Genomic DNA, 22378 nt, shown 5'->3' with positions numbered 1-22378 from the left:
ATGCGTCCAACTGACAATTCTCATCTGAATTTTTCTTTGCTGATTGGATTCATATTAACTTTTTCCAGCTTAAAGCCAGAGAGACTGGAAAATTAGTTTTAAATCTCCTAGCAAATTTATTGGCTTTATCCCAGATTGGCAATTTGGGATTTGGGCTTGAGAAGAGAAAATCCTAATCCTTTAGCTTGTTTACAAATTTATCTAATATTTCGTATCAATATCCTATAAACTCTTTTGGCTTTATCCCATTTTGTTCTTTTGGGATCTGGGCATAAGAAGAGGAGATCATAATCCTTTGGATGATGTAATTTATTTAACATTTTGCATTAATTTCGTGGTAACTTAGTTGTGTTTCTCGGATGTTGGTCATCTTGGGTAGCTTAGGCTCATTTCCTCTCATTTTTTCCCCCTATTTCAGGCTTCATTTGCACAAAGCATGGCTACTCGAGGGTTCGACATGTGGATTGTTGAAGTGAGGGGTGCCGGCCTGAGCACACGCATTGACCAAAAGGGCTCAAATGAAGAGGGAAAAACTTCTTTCAAACCATATAATACAAGAGTATCTGCTCGTATTAATGGTTACAGATCTGCCATACCCGAAGAACAGAATCTGGCAATACAACCTAGTGAGGGCAACGATGATGTCCTGTCTTCGTGGGAGGAGTCACAACTAGTGACAAAGTTGACTGAAACTTTAACTCGTCTCACCGAGAGGGTCTCAGGCTATACTAGTAAAAGTCAACTGAGGGAGATATCAGACAAATTCTTTGACCAAATGTCAAAATTATTGGAAGATGCCCAATTGTCTCAACGCTTTGAGGATGTCCATGTTAAGATTTCTAGACTGTTGGAAGCTGGTCAGAATTCTGCCCTTTCGAGTTAGATTGGAGAGCTTAGCCGGGGGTTAGTGAGCATCCTTGAAGAGAGTCATAGGTCTGTTTCTCCGCCGCTATTCAACCTGCATGAGCGACTTTCAACTATTATAGAGGACTTCTAGAAGCAACTTGATTTTGTCGAGATGTACAACTGGGATTTTGACAACTATCTTGAGGAGGATATCCCTGTTGCTGTAAGATTTAGAATCCACTTAAAATGCATTAATAACACTTTTTGGTTTCTGTATGCTTAGAATTCAGTCAGGACCAAGTGGTTTGCTTAGAATCCGAGAGAGAGAGAGTAAAGTTAGAGAGAGAGAGAGGGGATTACGAGTTGCTCGGGAAAAGGAGAGATAGCAGAGAAAAACAGAGCGCGAGGGATAGCGGAAAAAAAAAGAGCGTGAAAGAGGCGAGAGAGAGTGCGAAAGAAGAAGAGCGCCAAAAAAAATGAGGCAACCAGTTGCCCAAGATTCCTTTGGGGCAACCGGTTGTCCATGTAGCAGGGTCCACTGATTAATTCCACACCAAAGGCAAATATTCTGCGACATTTTTCTAACGTCACATTTCACACCATGCACCCCACAGAGTAGCCATAGAGCACACTTCACAGGTCTCCAAGCAGTGCGATTGTGCGGTTTGTGCGGTGCGGTCTGAATATTTATAAAAATAAATAAAAACCTTACCTGTTTCTTCAGCCCCTTAGCCCATTGGTTTTCATTATCTTTGCTTTCTTAGGCTATGGACCGCAGATTTTCCAAATTTATTGTAGTTTCTTTGGTGGCGAACAGCAGTGGAAGCCGACAGTTAGCATAACGTGTGGCGCCATGACACTGGCAGAACATGAAGGGCCTTATTAATTTCCTATTTTTTAATATTTTGGGTTTTTCTTTTAATTCCAAATATGAAAAGCAAGTACACTTCTAGGAGCAGTAATCCTGATCTAGACTAATTTTGATAGTTCTAGGGTGGTTTCTAAAAACTAGCACGAACATTGACAGTTGAAATAAATTCTATTACACTTATACGTTTGATATTTTCTAAGTTACTATAAAAGAGCCTTTCTTATCAAGGTGAAAAGAAATAACAAGCACCGAAATGCTTAACTGATTTGGCAGTAGCCCAGTTTTGTCTCAAAACCATATCATATTCTTCTATTTGATTATTGATGAACAACCTAATTAAGTACTTGAAAGCCTCGTAGGGCAAATAGCAGAACCACACATGTCAATAAAAAAACACAAATCGAAATATAGTGATAATTTTTTACTAATAAAAAGACAAAGAAGATATGTCTTCCATTATCTTAGTTCAAATGACTCATTTTAAGATCGAGTGTGGATTCAATTATTTCATATATCTTATTAATTTGGTTTACCTCTGTATGAAAATTCTTCCCTATGGTGGAGTTGAAATCTTGAACGCAGGCTTGTTTCTCTTTGTTGTAATATATACAGCGTGTTGTAATGTAGTTGTCAGTGTATTACTTAAAATCTCTAGATTCTCCAAACTGATTGATAATTTTAAAGCTTTGCAAGTGGAATTATTTGAGAAATAAACCAAGGATTCCACTGTAAATGTTCATTATTTTCCCTTTAAGTGTTCTCATTTCTACTCTGAGAATAGCTGATGTGGATAATCATGTCTGCATAATTGATGTACAATGCTGTGGAACACTTGTTTATAAATCATGTCCACACACATAATTGATGTGCAATGCTGTTGAACACTTTGTTTCTTCAAGTATTCTATAAAGTTCAGATACATGGGACCTAATGACCTTAAATAAATAACTCAAGTAGCGGTTGTTCCCCATCCAATGTGTATAAATAATGGAATCGATATGTTTAGATTCTAGATTGTGTAAAAGCATTCTAAATATAATTTTAGATGAAATTAAAGTTCAAATATAGAGAATATCCTAGACTTTTTCAGATTCCATCTTATATCAAATGAATTCTGGTATAAAATCGACGAGGATAACAAGGAGAATTCAGCTACATGGCAGTTTAAATGCTGGAAGAATCCATAAAATCAAAAGGACCAAAGATAGGAATTTTCTAAGAATAGTCCACTATTAAAGGTGTTCGAGAGGAATAAGATTACCTCTTCATTAATTCCTTCCCAAAGAAACATTCTTGATACACATAAATTGGTAGAAACCCTCATCAATTAGATTCAATCATCATATACTCGCCAAGAATTCATCTTAGTTTACACATATCACATATACTCGTTCACTTCACAAATTTTAGGATTAATATAAGCAAGATACGGAATCGAATTCACTTCTGGTCAAACTTAAATTGAGAATGCGCTAGCATAGGTCGACTCTTAAGAAAAAGGAAACTAGCTGATTCTTTTGCCTCTTGATTCATAGACAAATCTTCAAACCAATCATTCCAGAGTCTTGATTCATTGACAAATCTTCAAACCAATCATTCCAGAGTTTTGATTCCTTAAAATAACTGTCGATAATGTTCCTAGGTTATGTTAAGAATCAATCAAGATCAATCAGTGGATAGATTCTTAACACAAGACACATCTTCATGTTACAAAGTCAATTCACATGCATATTCATGTTACACAGTCAATTCAGATGCATTTTCATGTTACAAAGTCAATTCAGATGCATCTTCATGTTACAAAGTCAATTCACATGCATCTTCATGTTACAAAGTCAATTCACATGCATCTTCAGGTTACACAGTCAATTCACATGCATCTTCATGTTACACAGTCAATTCAGATGCATTTTCATGTTACAAAGTCAATTCACATGCATCTTCATGTTACAAAGTCAATTCACATGCATCTTCATGTTACACAGTCAATTCACATGCATTTTCACGTTACAAAGTCAATTCAGATGCATCTTCATGTTACAAAGTCAATTCACACGCATCTTCATATTACAAGTTCAATTCAGATGCATCTTCAGGTTACGAAGTCAATTCACATGCATTTTCACATTACAAAGTCAATTCAGATGCATCTTCATGTTACAAAGTCAATTCACACGCATCTTCATATTACAAGTTCAATTCAGATGCATCTTCAGGTTACGAAGTCAATTCACATGCATCTTCATGTTACAGTCAATTCAGATGCATTTTCATGTTACGAAGTCAATTCAGATGACTGAGGAACCTTATTTGGGCAAGCAAGAACGAACAATTGCGAAAAAGGAAAATCTGACATTCTAAGGAAAACCATGAAGAACAAGTAACATGATAGCGTCGAGAAGGCCAGAAACATTTACCCTAAATCTTCTGAAGTTTGTCGGCCTTCACGATGGGGTTGGCGCGGGCGATGGCGGCCCGAGCAGTGGTCTTGAAGTCGAAGCCGCAGTCGTGCTGCTCCGGGTACCGATGGCCGCCGCAGAACGTGTCGCCGCACCGACATCTGAACCCCATCAGACCCACCTTCTTCTTGCACGTCGTGCACCGTCCCGGCCGCGACGGCGGCAGCGGGGCGGCGGCGAACCCCGCCGACTCCTCTGTCTCTGTCTGGACGACAGAAGAGAGCTCAGGAGTGGAATTTGAATCAAGCGTGGATGTAGAGCCTGGCAAATTCTCGATAATTTCAGGCGGAATTTGGAGAGATTTTTCTATGATTTCTTGGGCAGATGATTCCCTGTCCTCCTTGAAGCGGTAATCGCGGTAGCATTTGGAGCAGAGGTTAAGCGTGGATGGGCTGCCGAAGAAACCACAGTTGTTCGCGCAGAGGCGTTGAGCCTCCGGTTGAGATTCGAAACGGTGTTCTTCCGCCATTCCTCTCCGGGTTTATCTGCAAGGGCGGTGATATCTTAATCTGCTAGGAGATTAAATCGGAAATTTCTTCCGTTCCACGGAAAATCCAAAAAACGCTGACGTCTGATCGATTAGTATAATTGAGGAAAACACGGACACGCAACTCCATCGAAATATTTTTTAAAAAACGCATTAACCACGCGAAATGCCTAGCGGAAGGGTAAATAATCATTTATCTACGGAAAAAAACTGACCAGAGAACTGAATCACTGAAAAAAACTGCTAATCAATTAAAGCAACCGATCAAAAACCGCGTAAGAAACGAGGATGAGTACAAAGCACATCCCAGAGCCGAATTCCAAAAACGATGCGAGAATCCAACCGGAGGAGTACCGAATCATAAATCTAAGCGAAAAAACTGACAACAGAACCGATTCACTGCAAAAAAAAACTGATCATCATTGAAAAAGCCCGATCAAAAACCGCTTTAGAAACGATGATGAACAAAAATTACAAACCAGAGCCGAATTCCTAATACGATGCGAAAAGCCAAGTAGAGACCGAATAATAAATCTAAATGAAAAAACTATAACAGAACACCGACTCACCGTAAAAAAACTTGCTAATAAATCAAAAAGATCGCTCAAAAATTGCGTAAGAAACGATGAAGAACAAAATTTTCAAACCAGAGCCTAATTCCTAAAACGACGCAAAAAGAGGGCTACCGAATCATAAATCCAGACGAAGAAACTTTAACAGAACGCCGACTCACCGTAAAAAACTGCTAATAAATAAAAAAAATCGATCAAAAATTGCGTAAGAAACGAGATTGAACACAAACCACAAACCAGAGCCGAATTCCTAAAACGACGCAAAAAGCCAAGCAGAGGGGTGCCGAATCATAAATCTACGCGAAAAAACAGAAGAAAATTACCAATCAATGGAAAAAAAGGTCAAAATCCGCGTAAGAATCGAGGATTAACACAAGCACATACCAGAGCCGAATTCCTACGAACTTTAGGCTTCCGATCGGACGATTTCCCCTCCTCTCCGTCTCCCTCGCTCCTCCTCCGATCGCCTTTGCCGAGAGAAAAGAACGAGAGAGAGAGAGAAGAATAAGAAAGTTGTTAAGGCCAGATTTAAGAAGCCAGGGTTGCATTTATAAGGGCGGTGGAGACGCCTCGAAATCCGCCGAATGAGATATTATCCATAACCTCCTCTAAAAGAAAAAAAATTACAGTAGATTCCCGCCGCATAAGATATTGACGACTTCTCCTTAATGTGGGACCCACCGGGGAAGGTCAACTACGGTCAACGTCGGTACTCATCTCCGCAGTCGCCGATCAGGTTCATCAGGTCTCTTCCTTTCTTAGAGACTTCTTCAATTGCGCTGATGTCATCGTCGTCGAGGGTCAACCCGAAGACCGCATTCGTGTCGGCGATGTGCTGGGCCAGGCCCAGCCTCACGCCCACCATCGACCCCGCCACCGCCGTCTGTACAGAAGTCGACTTAGGAGTCAAAACCCTAAAAGTCAAACCCACTTCTTAAGAAAGTCTACTTTTCTTTTCCTGCTTAATTTTACTTCAAAAAATTCTCTAACTAGTCAACCATCTAAAAAGTCAACGCATGAGAATCCAAAAACCAAAGAAAATACCTCAAAATTTTTCCTAAGTCAATCATAATAAAAATCCAACAGAGCATACTCCTTCATGATATGAAGTTCTGACACTTCTATTTTTTCTGATGATCTTTCAAGGTCAGAATCCATGAGTTGACCATGACAACAGAAAAAAGTGAAATAAAAAGTCAACAAAAAGAAAGTCAAAGCATTACCTGATCCAGTATATACTTAACCGCCACAGTCGATATCGAGACACCGTGCTTGGTGGCAACTTTCTTCAAAGTTTGGAGAAGGGTCTGAAAGAGCCCCCATCCTCCCCAAGCATCAATCATCTGCATCCTCAAGAAATCAAACGTTGACTTTGACTTTAACATTGACTTTGAGAGTTGACTTATGCTGGTTAGAGAACAGGGGCTGACCCTCTTGTACTTTTGCAGAGACGGCGTGTTGAGAGGAGGGACGGCGAAGGGGATGGAGATGTTGGCGCCCAGAAACTTCTCGGACAGGAGGCCGCCCATCACGGTCCCATACCTGTTGACGTTGACTTTTCTTGGTCAGCTTGACTCTGTCCATGCATCATCCTAGGTGGGACCTACTCTTGATACTTGTAATGATCTAGATCTTTTTGGCTCTGATGTATCAATTCAAGATTTTATCTAGGAAATAAACCTAAGATGGGGGTTGATTGCATGGCTCTAATACCAAGTGAAAGTTTTATATCAAAGATTTAGCCTAAGAGGGGGATTGGTACCATGGTTATGAGATTTGTTCTGTTCGTTTCAATCGAACAAAAATTAGCGCAAAAGAACCGCACAGGGCATTGTTCTTTGTTCTGTTTTTTTTTTCAAAAACGAACAAAATTCACACATTCGCACAAATTTGCACATTCGCACAGAACGAGAACAAAATTCGCACAAAGCGAACAAAAGAACTGCATGGGTCTGTGCGATGTTCTGTTCGAATTTGTTTTGTTCTGTTCGGAAAACCGAACAGAACGAACAATTCACACAAATTCGCACAAAAAGAACAGAACAACCATGTCTAGAGCTAATTGAGAGTGTTTAATACGGAGCTTACATCTCAAAAAATAAAATAAAATAAAATTTATAGCGCTTATATCTTAGGGGGGGCTGAAAGCATCGCTTTGATACCAATTGAAAGTTTATAAGGAGATAAAGCCTAAAGGTGGAGATTAATGAGACTCACGTGATAAGCTTGACTCCAGAGAGCTGACAGAGCTCAGCCATCCTCTGTTGCGGCCGCATATCCACGACAGAATGTTGTACCTGTCAAGCGCAAAGAGCCTGAGAAGGCAGCTAACTTCTTCAAATCGGCTCGTTACTTTTATTTTTCACTGTCACCATTGACGACTGACGAGACGGGTGTTGACGAGTCGTCACAGTGACCGTTATTCATCCTTGCCAGAATGACAATCTCGATTGTCTCCTGACCGCTCATCACTCAACCTCTGTTGACCTCAAGCAGATGACTAAAGATAATGATAAAATTGCCATCTGGTAATCATCATTTGAATGTGGCCAGGATGATGGCGACAACATCATCACTGTCACTCAAGCTATGGACGAGAATGATGACAGATTTTGGTGACAATGTCAATTTTCGTCATAGTATGCGCATAAATTATCATGTTCTGATAATGTGTTTAGAGAAAGCAGCTAAGCTCACCTGGTTGCTTACGATTGGGATACCATTCTCCAGGATGATTTGAAGCCGCTCGGTGTCAAAATTGGTCAACGCTAAGGTTTTGATTTTACCTGAGGTGGTCTTAAAACGACACGAGTTCAGCGAGGTGGATTTCTCGGTTTCTAATGGCTACAAAAAATCTGAGGGTGAAATATACATTTTAAATATTCATCTCAAGTATTAAATACTAATTAAATGACTATGCTACTTGATCAGTTCTAATACAAACGAAATTCAGCAAAAAGTATGCAAAAAGTTGGTCAATGCCACCTGTGGGCATCTTAGAACGACAGAAGTTTAGTTCGGCGAATTTCTTGGTTTCTTATAACCAGTGAAAACTTAAGAGGAGGGTAAGAGGTTATTAGGATCCTAGGAGTAGTTTAGTCATGTTAGCCCACAGGGGCGTTCTAGTCATTTGCTATTATATATTTCCCTTTAAATAGGGATGCCCTCCCTTTAGGAGGGCAGCGAAGAAGAAAGAAGAAGTCACTTGTCTCCCCTCTCCTACCTCCCTCTCCCGGTTTCCCTCACTTTCTCCCTCAACGATCCCCGTCCCCGCGATCGTCTCCTCCTCACCGCATCTCCAGGCGGCTCGTCCTAGGCCGATCCCTACCCCCTCTGCTCGGCCTTCCGCCGACCATTCCCGTTTCTCTTCTCTACCCCGGGAACTTCTACCTTACCTCGTCCTCCAACCTCCTCCGGATACGAACCCAGATCAAGGCTCTGATACCAAATGATACGAACCTTGATCTACGTTCGTATCGGGAGGAGGGTGGAGGATGAGGGAAGGTAGAAGTTCCCGGGGTAGAGAAGAGAAACGGGAATGGTCGGCGGAAGGCCGAGCAGAGGGGGTAGGGATCGGCCTAGGACGAGCCGCCTGGAGATGCGGTGAGGAGGAGACGATCGCGGGACGGGATTGAGGAGAAAGTGAGGGAAACCGGGAGAGGGAGGTAGGAGAGGAGACAAGTGACTTTTCTTTCTTCTTCGCTGCCCTCCTAAAGGGAGGGCATCCCTATTTAAAGGGAAATATATAATAGCAAATGACTAGAACGCCCCTGTGGGCTAACATGACTAAACTACTCCTAGGATCCTATCAGAGGTGTATTTAAATTTTATCTGTTATACAAAAAATTAACTTAGATGACTTCCTAATATGATCTGCACCGAATCTAGGTCTATTTCGTTATTCCAGCCCAATAGGGGCATTGTAACCATTTGGGCCTTATGTAATTCCTTTACATAGGGCAGCCCTTCCTTTAAGAGGGCAGCCAAGAAGTTGATACGAATTTGCAAGTTCGTATCACTACTAGAGTTCAGATTGTTCCCTAATGCGGTCTTGGAAATTTAGTAATGCAGGATCTTTTTTTAAAAAGTTGAAAAAGTCAATGGAGAGAGAAAGATTCAGCAAAACCTTGGGTTTTGAGGTCGGCCAGGTGTTTAAGGGCGTCTATGTAGCCAGAGTTGGAGTAATCCCACCTGAAAGAACCAGAATTGAAGCCCTATTTATCTCATATTTCAATAACACTTCTAGAAATGGAAAGTCAACGCCTGAATGTGCGCAGAAGGGATTGATGCAGATTAAGAGATGGAGTAGAGAGAGAGGCGAGGAGGAGAGGGAGAGAGATGAAGAAGAGAGAGAAAGGGATAGGGACAATAGTCCTTTGTTGCACCGTTGCATGGAGAGAGAGAGAAAGAGACTAATGGGCACGGGAGACTCGGGTGAGAGAGAGAGTGGTGTAGGGGGAGAGAGAGACTAATGGAAACGAGACACTAGGGTGAGATAGAGACCAGTGAGAGAGAGAGACTAGGTTGAGAGAGACCAGTGTGAGAGTGGTGTAGTTGGGAGAGAGAGAGAGGGAAAGAGAGACTAGTGTAGGAGAGAAACCATAGTGAGAGAGAGTGGTGTAGTTGGGAGAGAGAGAGAGGGAGAGAGAGACTAGTGTAGGAGAGAGAGAGGCTAGGGTGAGAGAAACCATAGTGAGAGAGAGTGGTGTAGTTGGGAGAGAGAGAGAGAGGGAGAGAGAGACTAGGGTGAGGGAGAGGGAGAGAGAGACTAGTGTAGGAGAGAGAGAGAGAATAGGGTGAGAGAGAGAGAGAGCGTAGTGTAGGGGGCAGAGAAAGAGAGAGAGAGAGAGAGAATAGTGTAGGAGAGAGAGAGGAGGGAGAGAGAGGGAGGGGGAGAGGGAGAGAGAGAGAGAGGGAGGGAGGGAGAGAGAGGAAGTGAGAGAGAGAGGACGGGAGAGAGAAAGAGAGGGAGGGAGAGAGAGAGACTAGTGTGGATGAGAGACTAGGGTGTGAAAGAGAGAGACTCATGTGGATGAGAGACTAGTGTAGAAGAGAGAGAGAAAGAGACTAATGTGGATGAGAGACCAAAGTAGAAGAGAGAGAAAGAGACTAATGGGGATGAGAGACTAGCGTATAAGAGAGAGAGAGAGAGAGAGAGAGAGAGACTAATGGGGATGAGCGACCAAAGTAGAAGAGAGAGAGAGAGAAAGAGACTAATGGGGATGAGAGACTAGTGTAGAAGAGAGAGAGAAAGAGACTACTGTGGGTGAGAGACCAAAGTAGAAGAGAGAGAGAAAGAGACTACTGAGGATGAGAGACCAAAGTAGGAGAGAGAGAGAGAGAGAAAGAGACTAATGTGGATGAGAGACCGAAGTAGAAGAGAGGGAGAGAGAAAGAGACTAATGGGGATGGGAGACAAGTGTAGAAGAGAGAGAGAAAGAGACTAATGTGGATGAGAGACAAGTATAGAAGAGAGAGAGAGACCAGTGGGAGAGAGAGAGAGACTAGGGTGAGAGAGAGACCAGCGGGAGAGAGAGAGAGACTAGGGTGAGAGACAGACCAGTGGGAGAGAGAGAGAGAGTGGTGTAGGGGGGAGAGAAAGACTAGCGTGAGAGAGAGAGAGACTAGTGAAGGAGAGAGAAAGGGAGAGGGAGAGAGAGAGGGAGAGAAAATGAGGTTGGGAGAGAGAGAGGCTAGTGTGGATGAGAGACTAGGATATCAGAGCGAGACCAATGGACAGAGACTTGTGTAGGAGAGAGAGACAGAGAGACCAAGAGAGAGACCCGTGAAGGCTACAGAGAGAGAGAGAGAGACCAGTGGAAGAGAGACAAGTGTAGGCTAGAGAGAGAGAGAGAGAGACCAGTAGGATAGAGACTAGTCTCGCCGAGAAAGACCAGGGAAGAGAGAGAAAGATACTAGAGAGAGAAAGAGACTAGAGAGAGAAAAACCAATGGAATTGGAGCATGTCAAGGCAGTCAACATCCATCTTCTTCCTCGAGACGTCGATGTTCTGCCTCACATAATCGCCGGTCATCTTCCCCGGCCGAGGCACCCACTTGGTCAGCCTGCGACATTCATCCCCCCATCATTCTCCACCCAAATCAAATCTCTCCAAACAAACCATAACAACATCAATTCGATTCAATCCATAGAAAAAACCGACCAACAAATCAAAAATCTCACCCTCTGACCTCCGCGAGCAGCTCCGGCGATCTCTCCCGACGAACTCTGTTGATAAAGATCCCGTAGAGCTCCTCCGAGGGCCCATCTGAGATGAAAATCACCGATTACCGCTAATTTTCCCCCAAATCGAGCGGAAAAAGGGCAGAAATCGGAACAAGGGATTGCGAAATTAGGGTTTTTGTTTACAGATGTCGGCCATGTCGAAGGTGGAGAGACCGGCGTCGGCGTAGCTGAGCATGGCTTCGACGGCGTCGTCGCGATCGATTCTACCCCATCCGCCGCTGGTCTGCCACATCCCGTTGAGGACGCGGCAGATGTCCAGAGAGTCGTTTCCGCTGATCACAGACGTCCGACGGCTGCTCCTCTCCTCCGTGGACACGCATCGGACGGTCCTCGTCGCCCGCCATCGGGCCGCCGCCGCTCGCCGGAGAGGGGCGGCGGCGCCGCCGCGGGGCTGCAGGGAAGCCGCCGCTGCCGGCGACGCCATGGATGAGATAGCGAGATAGACTTCTCTTGGCCTTGTACAGTCGTAGCTTTCGGACAATCGATCTGATCGATCGGACCGATCGGCGATTTCCGGTCGCCGCAAGGTAAATCGATCGTGAGATCGAAAAGTATAACTGGCGGGCCCCAGCTGAGAAGTATGATGTAATAGTTCCGGATAAGGAACGGATGATTTGAACGTGACTGAACGGATGACGAAACGTGACTGAACGATGACGAAATGTGACGGACGGCAACGTGACAGATTTTTGGTCACGTCACTGTCCCGTTACGCATCCCAGCATTTACCAAAGAAACGGTCACGTTCCCATCACCGTCCCTCCAGAATTAGTCGCGTCACGTACACGTCACAGGTGACGGCGTCACCGTCACCTGTGACGTGAATGAAACCCTTAGTAGCGAGTTCAGCTTATCTCTAGTGGGTTCCTTTGATTCATTGCTGTTGTGCGCACGGATACGAGCCCCCTCAGTATTCTTCTCCATTTGATTATATGTCTTGTGCTTCTCTCTTTCTTTCTCTTGAACTCTTCGCTCTTTCTCTCTCCTCTCCACTAGCTGGGCTGACCGTCTCTGCTGAAGTTCTTCGATCAACTTGCTTAGTTGGGTTGTAAAATCTCGGCATCTGAGACTACTTCCTTGGATTGAAAAATGTAATATTTGTTTGTTCAATATTACTTCCTAGTTGATTCAACTCTTACTAGCTCTATGCTCATAAGGAAATTAATGTTTTAGTGAAAAATAGATATTCTTATCAAGAAAATACGATATTACGGTAATTTCTAAATTAAGTGGTATAATTTTAAATTTTTCCTATGGTTTTTACTGGGGAAAATTTATAGGACAGGAAATTTGAGGGATACATCTCCAATAATTTATAGGCGGTGTCAGTTTGAGTGCGCAAAAAAAAGGGATTTCTGTGCAAAATGCCAGGAAATTGAAATGTTTTAAAATAATGATTGTTAATTGTATTTTTCTGTCTGTTGAAACTTTTCAGAAAATCCGTCACGTCACATGTCCTGTTCACCCCGTCATCGTCCCGTCTCCGTCATGACTACTTTGTCATCTGTCACCGTCACCGTCGCAGACTCCTAAAACCATCATCGTCACGACATCCATCACGGTGACGTGTGACGTGACAGATGATGCTTGCCTATCCCTAGTTCCGGATTGTCTGGGATGTGGACGATGTACAGGACGGGACGAAGATCGTCAAGTCCGACGTCCACAATCAGTGCAGGGACGTGAACAAGACGGTTTTTTCGTCCAAGACCTTCGACAGGACGGTTTTTTTCGTCCGAGTGGAAGAAAACTGTCCCGTCCAGAGGTCTGGGGACAAATTTTCGTCCAACCTTGCCGACGGGATGAGTTTTTCGTATTGGGACAAAAAATTGTCCCGTCTCTGTCCCTGAACTATAATGATGTTTATTGAAATGATGAAAAGACTATCCTCATTGTCATTATGTGGATATGGGTTTTTATAGGCTTGTTAGATGGATGGCGAATGACATTTGGAAGGACGGGACGGGACTCAATGACCATCCGTTCAGTTGGCTGTCTGTGGAGTTTGTTTTTGTTTTGATCTTTATCGTCGGTCGTGAGATCGGTCAGATCATGAGTCAATCCAATCGTGAGTTGATCTGATCGTGAGATCAAAAAGTATGACTGGTGGAGCCCACTGTATAAACACTATCATGTCTCATTGTCATAATGTGTACATGGGTTTTTATAGGATTGTTGGACAGATGACAAATGACATTTTGGATGGATGGGATGGGACTCAACGACAGTCTGTTCAGTTGTCTGTTTGTGGCGTTTGTTTTGTTTTGATCCTCATCAAATCTTTGTTGTTCTGTTGTCAGTTCCAATCCTTTGTATGCTTATGAAGAAAAGCAGAATGGATGACGGAGAAAGATAAGAGCTCTAGGCCAATACATTCATTCTATGAGGATATCTCTGGTAACATGCTATTTAGTGGGTTAATATGACCATGATGTTTCAGACATCATATTCTGGAAGGAAATGATTTTCAGAGTCAGCATCTAATTTTTACGAATTTTCTGACATTAAATTCATGGAAATTTTATTTTACTAGGTCCACTTAAATTGTATTTGTCTAACATGTCACCATTTAATTTATCATTGCAAAAATATGCTATAATGGGCAATCATTACTGTAGTTTCAAATTTTTATGTGCAGGGGTGACATGGACAAATGAAAAAAGGCCTGTATTAAATCACAATTAATGGAATTTCAAAAGCCGAGAAATGGGAGAAGAGAATAAAATATTCTTAACATTATTTGTCAAGAATTAAAAACGGCAGTGAAGGCGACATGTCACATACCGAGCGGATCGATATATAAATAAGGCTCCCCATGTTTCAATGCTCAGTTGGCACGCCAGATGAAACACATAGATGTGGTAATGCTGTATTAAAACAACATCAGCTTAATTATTTGTACAGCTACTTACATTTCACCTATCCCACTTTTTCCATTGCTCTCTCTCTCTCTCTCTCTCTCTCTCTCTCTATCTTCCCTCTTTCCTCCTAGGTCATTCCCTCCACTGCAGAGAAAACATACTTTTAAAATTACAACTGTATACATATCTATGTACTAATTGTATTATTAATTTTACTGGGTCAACTGTGTTGGCAACCCAATTCAACCTCGAAACCCACCCGAACCGTCTCAATAACTGGGCTGATTGGGCTAACCGCTGACTGATTGAGAGTCGACTCGACTGTGAGATAAAATTATATGGTTGGTAGGCCATAAAATGTTTATGAAAACTCCCATTGAACGGATGTGCCTCCTCACTTTCAACCATTTGTTCTAGTGTGGGGTCCACCAGGAAAGGTCAACGGCGGTACTCGTCTCCGCAGTCGCCTATCACTTTCATTAGGTCCCTGCCTTTCTTGGAAACCTCGTCAATTGCGCTGACATCATCCTCATCGAGGGTCAACCCGAAGACCGCGTTCGTGTCTGCAATGTGCTGGGCCAGGCCCAGCCTCACACCCACCATCGACCCTGCCACCGCCGGCTGCATCATCCAAAAAGTCAATTTTCAAAAGTCAATACCCCTTTCGTGAGAAATATAGTGCTAACCCCTTTTCCTAGTTATAATTCTGGGTAGAAACAATGAACCCACTTCTAGTTTCTTTTTTCTGAAAGCCAACCTTAAAAAATTAATCGCATGAAAACCCTGAAAGTAAATGTCCATTTCTAAAACAAATGAAGAGACTATATTTCTGTATTTGAGCCATGAGTGACCTTTTGTTTCGTTTTCTTAAAGAAAAATCCCACCTAAAGAAAGTTCTGCCCCTTCAATTTTCCAATGAACTTTCAAGGTCAGAAGCCATGAGTTGAACGTAACAACAAAAACTGAAATCAAAAGTCAACCGCCAGAAAATCAATGCATTACCTGATCCAGTATATACTTAACCGCCACTGTCGATATTGAGACGCCATGCTTGGTGGCAACCGTCTTCAGAGTCCTGAGAAGCGTCTGGAAGAGCCCCCACCCTCCCCAAGCATCAACCATCTGAATACACAAGAATCAAACGTTGACATTGACTTTGACATTGACTTTTCAGAGTTGACTTTAATGGGTGAGATGAGAGGGGCTGACCCGCTTGTACTTTCCCAGAGAGGGCGTGTTGAGAGGGGGGGCGGCGAAGGGAATGGAGATGTTGGCGTCTAGAAACTTCTCTGAGAGGAGGCCGCCCATCACGGTGCCGTACCTGTTGACGTTGACTTTTCCTAGTCAGCTTGACCCTGGCCATATATCATCTTAGGTGGGTCCTACCCTTGAGACTTTTAATAGTCTTGATCATGTGACATTAAGTCTAAGTAGGGGGGTGATGACTTTATGGTTCTGCTACTAATAGAAGATTTTGTGCGCAGATAAGACTCAGATGTGGGCTGACTGCATGGCTTTGATACCAATTGAATGTTTTCTAGAAGGAGATAAAACCTAAGAGGGGGACTGAATGCATGAATCTGATACCAATTGAGAATTTCCGATCGAAGATCAACCCTTAGAGGGGCATTAATAGAATGACTTTGATACCAATCAAATTTTCGTAATTTACAAGGAGATTTGGCCTTGGGGGTGAATGCATGGCTTGATACCGATTCAAAATTTTTAATGTGGAGTTCATGCCTCAGTAGATGGCAGTGATTCCAATTAAAATTTTAGATTGGAAATCAGGACTAAGGTTGGGGTTGAATGCACTACTCTGATACTAATTGAATGTTTTTATTAGTAGTTTAAGCCTAATAAAGGGGTTGAATGCCTGGGTGTGGTACAAATTAAAGTTATTTAAGGGGGATTGAATTCATGGTTCTGCTGCCAACTGAAAGTTCGTACCCTGAGATTGAGCTTAAAAGGAGGGCGGCATGAAAACTCACGTGATAAGGTTGACTCCAGTGAGCTGGCACAGTTCAGCCATCCTCTGCTGCGGCCGCATGTCCACGACTGAATGTTGCACCTGGCACGCACAAAGATGCGAAAAGGCATCGACATTTGTCAAATCAGTTTGTCACACTAAGTCTTTGTGATGAAGGGAAGATGACAAGTCGTCATCCCCCACGTCATTCGTCCTCTCCAAGATGACAGCGGCAATGCTTATCGTCATTGTCTGCATCTCTCCACCGCATGTGGGATGGCGATGACAATCGTTGTTTCACGTCGATCTCCCTCTGTAAATCTATATCAGACGACGGGAGATGATGATAAAACCATAATTATCATCCTCATTCATGAAAAGTGAGGATAACTGTGACGGAATTGCCATCATCATACCGCTGCAGACAATGATGATCGCAAGTTTTGGATGACGATGCTGATTTTCATCATCGTCTGCAAACAATATGTTTAGAAAAAGCTGCAAAGCTCACCTGGTTGCTGACGATGGGGATCCCATTCTCCAAGATGATGTGAAGCCGCTCGGTGTCGAAGTTGGTCAACGCTAGGGTTTTGATTTTACCTGAGGGAGTCTTATAATGTCATGAGTTCAGCATGGTGGAACTTTTCGGTTTTTCCAAGAACTAAGTTGATAGCTACTTAGTTTGAGCTATTCCCTAATCTTAAAAATACGTCTACAATATGTACATCTATGTTTGAACTTTAATTTTAGCAGAGGGCGTCCAAAAATGACATGAGTTTAGCTAGGTGAATTCGTTGGTTTCTAATATAGATCTAAGAGGATGAGAAGTCTACAATTTTTTCTCAAACACCGTACACTAAGGAGATGACAAAAAAATTTGAGCTACTCCCTAATCCTGTCTTGAGAATTCTAAAAATGCAAAGTAAATCAGGATCTTAAACAAAGAAATTAAAAAAACCAACGGGTAGAGAAAGATTCAGCAAAACCTTGGTCCTTGAGGTCGGCCAGGTGTTTAAGAGCGTCGATGTAGCCGGAGTTGGAGTAGTCCCACCTGAAAAAACCAAAGTCAGTCCCCAAAGATCAATCTCATAGTCCAAGAACACTAGTGAGATGCCAAGTCAACCTCGAATCTGTGCAGAAGAAATTGATGCAGATTAATAGAGAGAGTACAGAAAGACCAGCGGAGAGAGAGAAATAAATCAGCGAGAGAGGATGAGTGAGAGACTAGAGAGAGAAAGGGAAGGAAGGGGAGAGAGAGAATGAAAGATGGAGAGACTAGTGACAGAGAATGGGAGGGAAGGGGAGAGAGAGAATGAGAGATGGAGAGACTAGTGACAGAGAATGGGAGATAGAGAGCAGTGAGAGAGAATGAGAGGATAGAGTCTAGTGAGATAAAATGAGAAGAGCAGTGAGAGAGAAAGAGACTAGAGAGATAGAATGAGAGTAGTGAGAGAGAAAGAGACTGGTGAGATAGAATGAGAGATGTGAGAGAGAAATGAGAGTAGTGGGAGAGAAAGAGAGTAGTGAGAGAGAAAGAGACTGGTGAGATAGAATGAGAGTAGGGAGAGAGAAATGAGAGTAGTGAGAGAGAAAGAGACTGGTGAGATAGAATGAGAGTAGTGAGAGAGAAATTAGAGTAGTGAGAGAGAAATTAGAGTAGTGAGAGAGAAATGAGAGTAGTGGAAGAGAGAGAATAGTGGGAGAGAAAGAGACTGGTGAGATAGAATGAGAGTAGGGAGAGAGAAATGAGAGTAGTGAGAGAGAAAGAGAGTAGTGAGAGAGAAAGAGACTGGTGAGATAGAATGAGAGTAGGGAGAGAGAAATGAGAGTAGTGAGAGAGAAAGAGAGTAGTGAGAGAGAAAGAGACTGGTGAGATAGAATGAGAGTAGTGAGAGAGAAAGAGACTGGTGAGATAGAATGAGAGTTGTGAGAGAGAAAGAGAGAGAAAGAAAGTAGAGAGAGATAGACCAGTGAAATTGGAGCATGTCTAGGCAGGGAACATCCATCCTCTTCCTCGAGACGTCGATGTTCTGCCTCACATACTCTCCAGTCATCCTCACCGGCGGAGGTACCCACTTGGTGAGCCTGCGATGAACAACACCAATCATTCTCTACCCAAATCAATCTCTCAAAAGAAACCACAACAAAATCAATCAATCGATGGAAAAACCGACGAAAAAATCAAAATTCTCACCCTCTGACCTCCGCGAGCAGCTCCGGCGATCTCTCCCGACGAACCCTGTTGATAAAGATGCCGTAAAGATCCTCCGCCGGGCCATCTGCCATCAAATCCACCAATCAAAGGCGATTTCCCCCCAAATTGAGCGGAAAATTGCAGAAATTGGAACAAGGCTTTGCGAAATTAGGGTTTTTCTTTACAGTGATCGGCCATGTCGAAGGTGGAGAGACCGGCGTCGGCGTAGCGGAGCATGGCTTCGACGGCGTCGTCGCGATCGATTCGACCCCATCCACCGCTGGTCTGCCACATCCCGTTGAGGACGCGGCAGATGTCCAGAGAGTCGTTCCCGCTGATCACAGACGTCCGACGGCTGCTCCTCTCCTCCGTGGACACGCATCGGACGGTCCTCGTCGCCCGCCGTCGGGCCGCCGCCGCTCGCCGGAGAGGGGCGGCGGCGCCGCCGCGGGGCTGCAGGGAAGCCGCCGCTGCCGGCGACGCCATGGATGAGATAGCGAGATTAAGACTTCTCTTGGCCTTCCTCGCGACCCACTCCTGGTACTGTTCTTCAGTCAGTTCTGAAGATTGGTTTCGATTAGAACCTGTAAGTTTGGCTAGAGCTGGAGGACGACAACGAACGACGCTTTTGAACGGACGGAACGGAACGGAACGTACTTCCGTTCCGATATCCGTCCGGGGGAAAAATTTACAGTCATTTTCGTCATTCGTTACCGTTCCGTCATCATCGGAAGTACGTCATTCGTCCGCTCCGTCAATCGTCCACTAAAGTAAACGGAACGGAACGGATGTCACGGTGACGGAAAACGTTCGTCTCTCGCCGTTCTCCCCCCCCCCCTCGGTCTTGGCAATCTTCCTTCTTTCTTTAAATAATAAGGGCAAATATTCCCATATATCTGGGTTTTTTAAATCGTCCGTGATCTATCCCGGGTTTTTAAAAAGTTCCGCGATCTATCCCCAAATTATTTTATTCCGCGATCTATCCCGAGTTTTTTAAATCGTCCGCGATCTATCCCCATTTTCTAAAAAAACCGCGATCTATCCCGCGTTTTTCCAACGATGACGTGGCGTCCGATGCGGACGCCAAAGTGGGCTGACCGTAATAGACGTGGCATCCAAGTCGGACGCCACGTCACCGTCGGGAGAAAACCCCACTCTCTCTCTCCCTCCGCGATCTCTCTCTCTCTCTCTCTCTCTCTCTCTCTCTCTCTCTTCCGCGATCACCTTCTCACTCTCTCTCCCGCAATCTCTCTCTAATTCTCTCCGGGTCTCCCTCTCTCTCTCTCTCTCCCCCTCTCTCTCTCTCTGCATTTTCTCTCTCTCCCTCCCTCTCTCTCTCTCTCTCTCTCTCTCTCTCTCTCTCTCTCTCCCGCGATCCCCCTCTCTCTCTCTCTCCCGCAATCTCTCTCTAATTCTCTCCGGGTCTCCCTCTCTCTCTCTCTCTCTCTCTCTCTCTCCCCTTCTCTCTCTCTGCAGTTTCTCTCTCTCCCTCCCTCTCTCTCTCTCTCTCTTCCGCGACCTCTCTTCCCCTCTTTCTCTCTCTCCCCTTCTCTCTCTCTCTCTGCGGTCTCTCTCTCCCTCCCTCTCTCTCTCCGCGATCAGTCTCTCTCTCCCCGCTATCAGTCTCTCTTTCTCTCTTCTGCGGTCTCTCTTCCCCTCTTTCTCTCTATTCCGTGATCTCTCTCTCTCTCTGCGGTCTCTCTCCCTCCCTTTCTCTCTCCGCGAAGATGATGACTTATTACGGTTTTTCGACACGGACGTGGCGTCCGACTTGGATGCCACGTCTATGACGGTCAGCCCAGCTGCCCACTTCGCCGTCCGCGTTGGACGCCACGTCAGCATCGAAAAACCCTGGGATAGATTGCGGAACTTTTAAAAAAGGGGGGATAGATTGCAGAACTTTTAAAAACCGAGGGATAGATCGCGTGAAAAAAACGTGGGATAGATCGCGGACAATTTAAAAAACCTGGGATATATGGGAATATTTGCCCTAATAAGAAGACTGATTTATGGTGGGATAAAAAATAAATAAAGTAATACCTCGCCAAGATTAAAATCACTAACTAGATCCACTGTAAAATAGGTAAAAACAAAAAAGCTAATACCTTGCTGAGATAAAAAACACATCTTGGATCAAAACCAAAATCGATGATCAGGATCCTGATTGATCAAAAAGATAGATCCGTCAATTGGGTCCAGGTCAAACGCCAATTGATCACTGATTTTGGAAAAAAAATTGATCTAAAGTTGGATAAAATGATCTAAAGTTGGATAAAAAATTAAAGCTATCTATAAACCCTGCTCATAGAATATAAAGATTAGGATTTTTTAAGTTTTCTACTATCATACTTTTCATACGGCTACTGGTAAGTTGAGGGGGCAGCGGGAGCGCGAGAGGAGGGGGTGGGCAACGGTAGTGAGCGGGGGCCAGCGTCATCTGTAATAGTCATCCGTTATTTCCATCATTTCATCCTTCATTTTCGTCATTCATCACAAATGACGGATGACTAAAGACGAACGATGGAAATCCCTCGTTTAGTCATCCGTCCGTTGCCATGGACGATGATGGATGAAGAAATTTAAAATGACGGATGGTGTCATCCATCCTTAAGCTCTAAGTTTGGCTACTGAGTGTTAGACAAGCAAATTCAAAGTTGAAAAATGAAAGTCAAAATTTAGGTAAAAAAGTTTGAGCAAACTAGTTAAACAGTCAATTAAGTAGGTAAACATATTGTTTCAAACATGGATTCACTACAAAATCAAGCAACATTTTGGCGTGACCTGTCTAGATCAAACAATGTACTGTGCACCAGCCCCGAGCCTGACATTGGATGACAATATCGGGACAAATGCTGAACTGGGTACCGAAAATGGAATATCCGATATCTGTCTGTACCAGTGTATGGATGATTGGGTAGGGTTGATACGGTTATCCATCCCGATTAGGAAATGACGAACATTATTCGTGATGGATGTATGATGGATGATGCGATAGTGACCAATGATGTTTTAAAGTCTCATGGTGGTGCAAGATGATGCGAGAAAATATTGGCGACGACTGACTTGACAGAGGGTCTTAGATGGGTGACATGACGGGACAGCCATCGCGCATGACAGACATGAGAGATTTTTAAATGATGAGAGAGAGATGAAGAGGAAGATGGAGAGAGACACCGAGAGAGAGAGAGGAGATAGAGAGGCATCGAGAGAGAAGAGAGAGAGAGAGAGAAATTGTTGAAAGAGAGACCTAGTAAGAGAGAGAGAGAAATTGTAGAAAGAGAGAATGATGGAGAGAGATTCAACGAGAGAGAGAAGAGGGAGAGAGAAAGAGAGAAGAAGTAGAGAGAGAACGAGAGACAGCGAGATAGGAGGAGAGAGTGATAGAGACCGTGAGAGAGGAGAGAAAGAGAGACTGAGAGAGAGACCTAGAGAGAGGAGAGAAAGAGAGACTGAGAGAGAGAGAGACCGAGAGAGGAGGGAAAGAGAGAAAGAGAGGACAAGAGAGAGGAGAGAAAGAGAGACTGAGAGAGAGAGAATATGAGATAAAAGAGAGATCGAGAGAGATAAGGGAGAGAATGAAAAAAAGAGGCTGAGAGGAAGAACAGGCAGCGAGAGAGAGAGAAAGAGAGAATGATTAGCCTAAATATGATGTGTAAATTTATAAATACCCTTAATCACTAAATACTGTGTATAGAGTACGCAAGGGATCGAACCACAGGGAGGCAACAAGCAAAAATTTTTATCTAATTTTAAATAAATTAATTCAAGAATAAATTAATTTTGCAATTAATAAACTTAATTTTGATTTTAAATTTTATCCATATTTAATTATGCTTTTAATTAATCAAAATTAAGTAAAAAACTTAATTTTGA

The 22378-nt window shown here is 43.5% G+C and overlaps 2 protein-coding genes and 1 pseudogene across 4 annotated transcripts; all 3 read right to left on the bottom strand.

Annotated features, from left to right (window-relative positions):
- Positions 1–4049: 4049 nt before the first annotated feature.
- LOC144716320 (zinc finger A20 and AN1 domain-containing stress-associated protein 4-like) lies at positions 4050–5779 on the bottom strand. Of its 2 annotated transcripts, none has more exons than XM_078591442.1 (2): positions 5620–5779; positions 4050–4661 (listed from the first exon to the last, which is right to left on the bottom strand). In XM_078591442.1, exon 2 carries the CDS (start codon positions 4643–4645, stop codon positions 4136–4138), a length of 510 nt encoding a protein of 169 aa, XP_078447568.1. In that variant the 5' UTR covers positions 4646–4661; positions 5620–5779; the 3' UTR covers positions 4050–4135. The 2 variants fall into 2 exon arrangements, with proteins under 2 accessions (XP_078447568.1, XP_078447569.1); XM_078591443.1 differs by lacking the exon at positions 5620–5779 and adding an exon at positions 5143–5159.
- Positions 5763–11972, bottom strand: LOC144716318 (flagellar radial spoke protein 5-like). The gene is given in 10 exon segments (XM_078591441.1): positions 5763–6118; positions 6459–6578; positions 6666–6777; positions 7453–7532; positions 7933–8021; positions 9362–9426; positions 11184–11300; positions 11419–11503; positions 11605–11689; positions 11691–11972. Coding segments are annotated over 10 exon segments (1071 nt in total). The 5' UTR covers positions 11826–11972; the 3' UTR covers positions 5763–5935.
- A 2694-nt stretch (positions 11973–14666) lies between these two features.
- On the bottom strand, positions 14667–19046 carry LOC144716131 (flagellar radial spoke protein 5-like; annotated as a pseudogene). The gene is made up of 9 exons (XR_013584822.1): positions 18691–19046; positions 18506–18590; positions 18280–18396; positions 17298–17362; positions 16823–16911; positions 16334–16413; positions 15552–15663; positions 15345–15464; positions 14667–14963 (listed from the first exon to the last, which is right to left on the bottom strand). The product of XR_013584822.1 is annotated as a flagellar radial spoke protein 5-like (transcript).
- Between the last annotated feature and the right edge of the window lie 3332 nt (positions 19047–22378).

The sequence above is a fragment of the Wolffia australiana genome, chromosome 20 (assembly GCF_029677425.1).
Source record: "Wolffia australiana isolate 7733 chromosome 20, ASM2967742v1".
NCBI lineage: Eukaryota > Viridiplantae > Streptophyta > Magnoliopsida > Alismatales > Araceae > Wolffia > Wolffia australiana.
Note: the sequence above shows the minus strand (reverse complement) of the source record. Positions and strands in the feature narration are given on the sequence as shown.

Coding starts and splice junctions, on each gene's coding strand:
- LOC144716320 (XM_078591442.1), bottom strand. CDS start 4,645: ATGGCGGAAGAACACCGTTTCGAATCTCAACCGGAGGCTCAACGCCTC.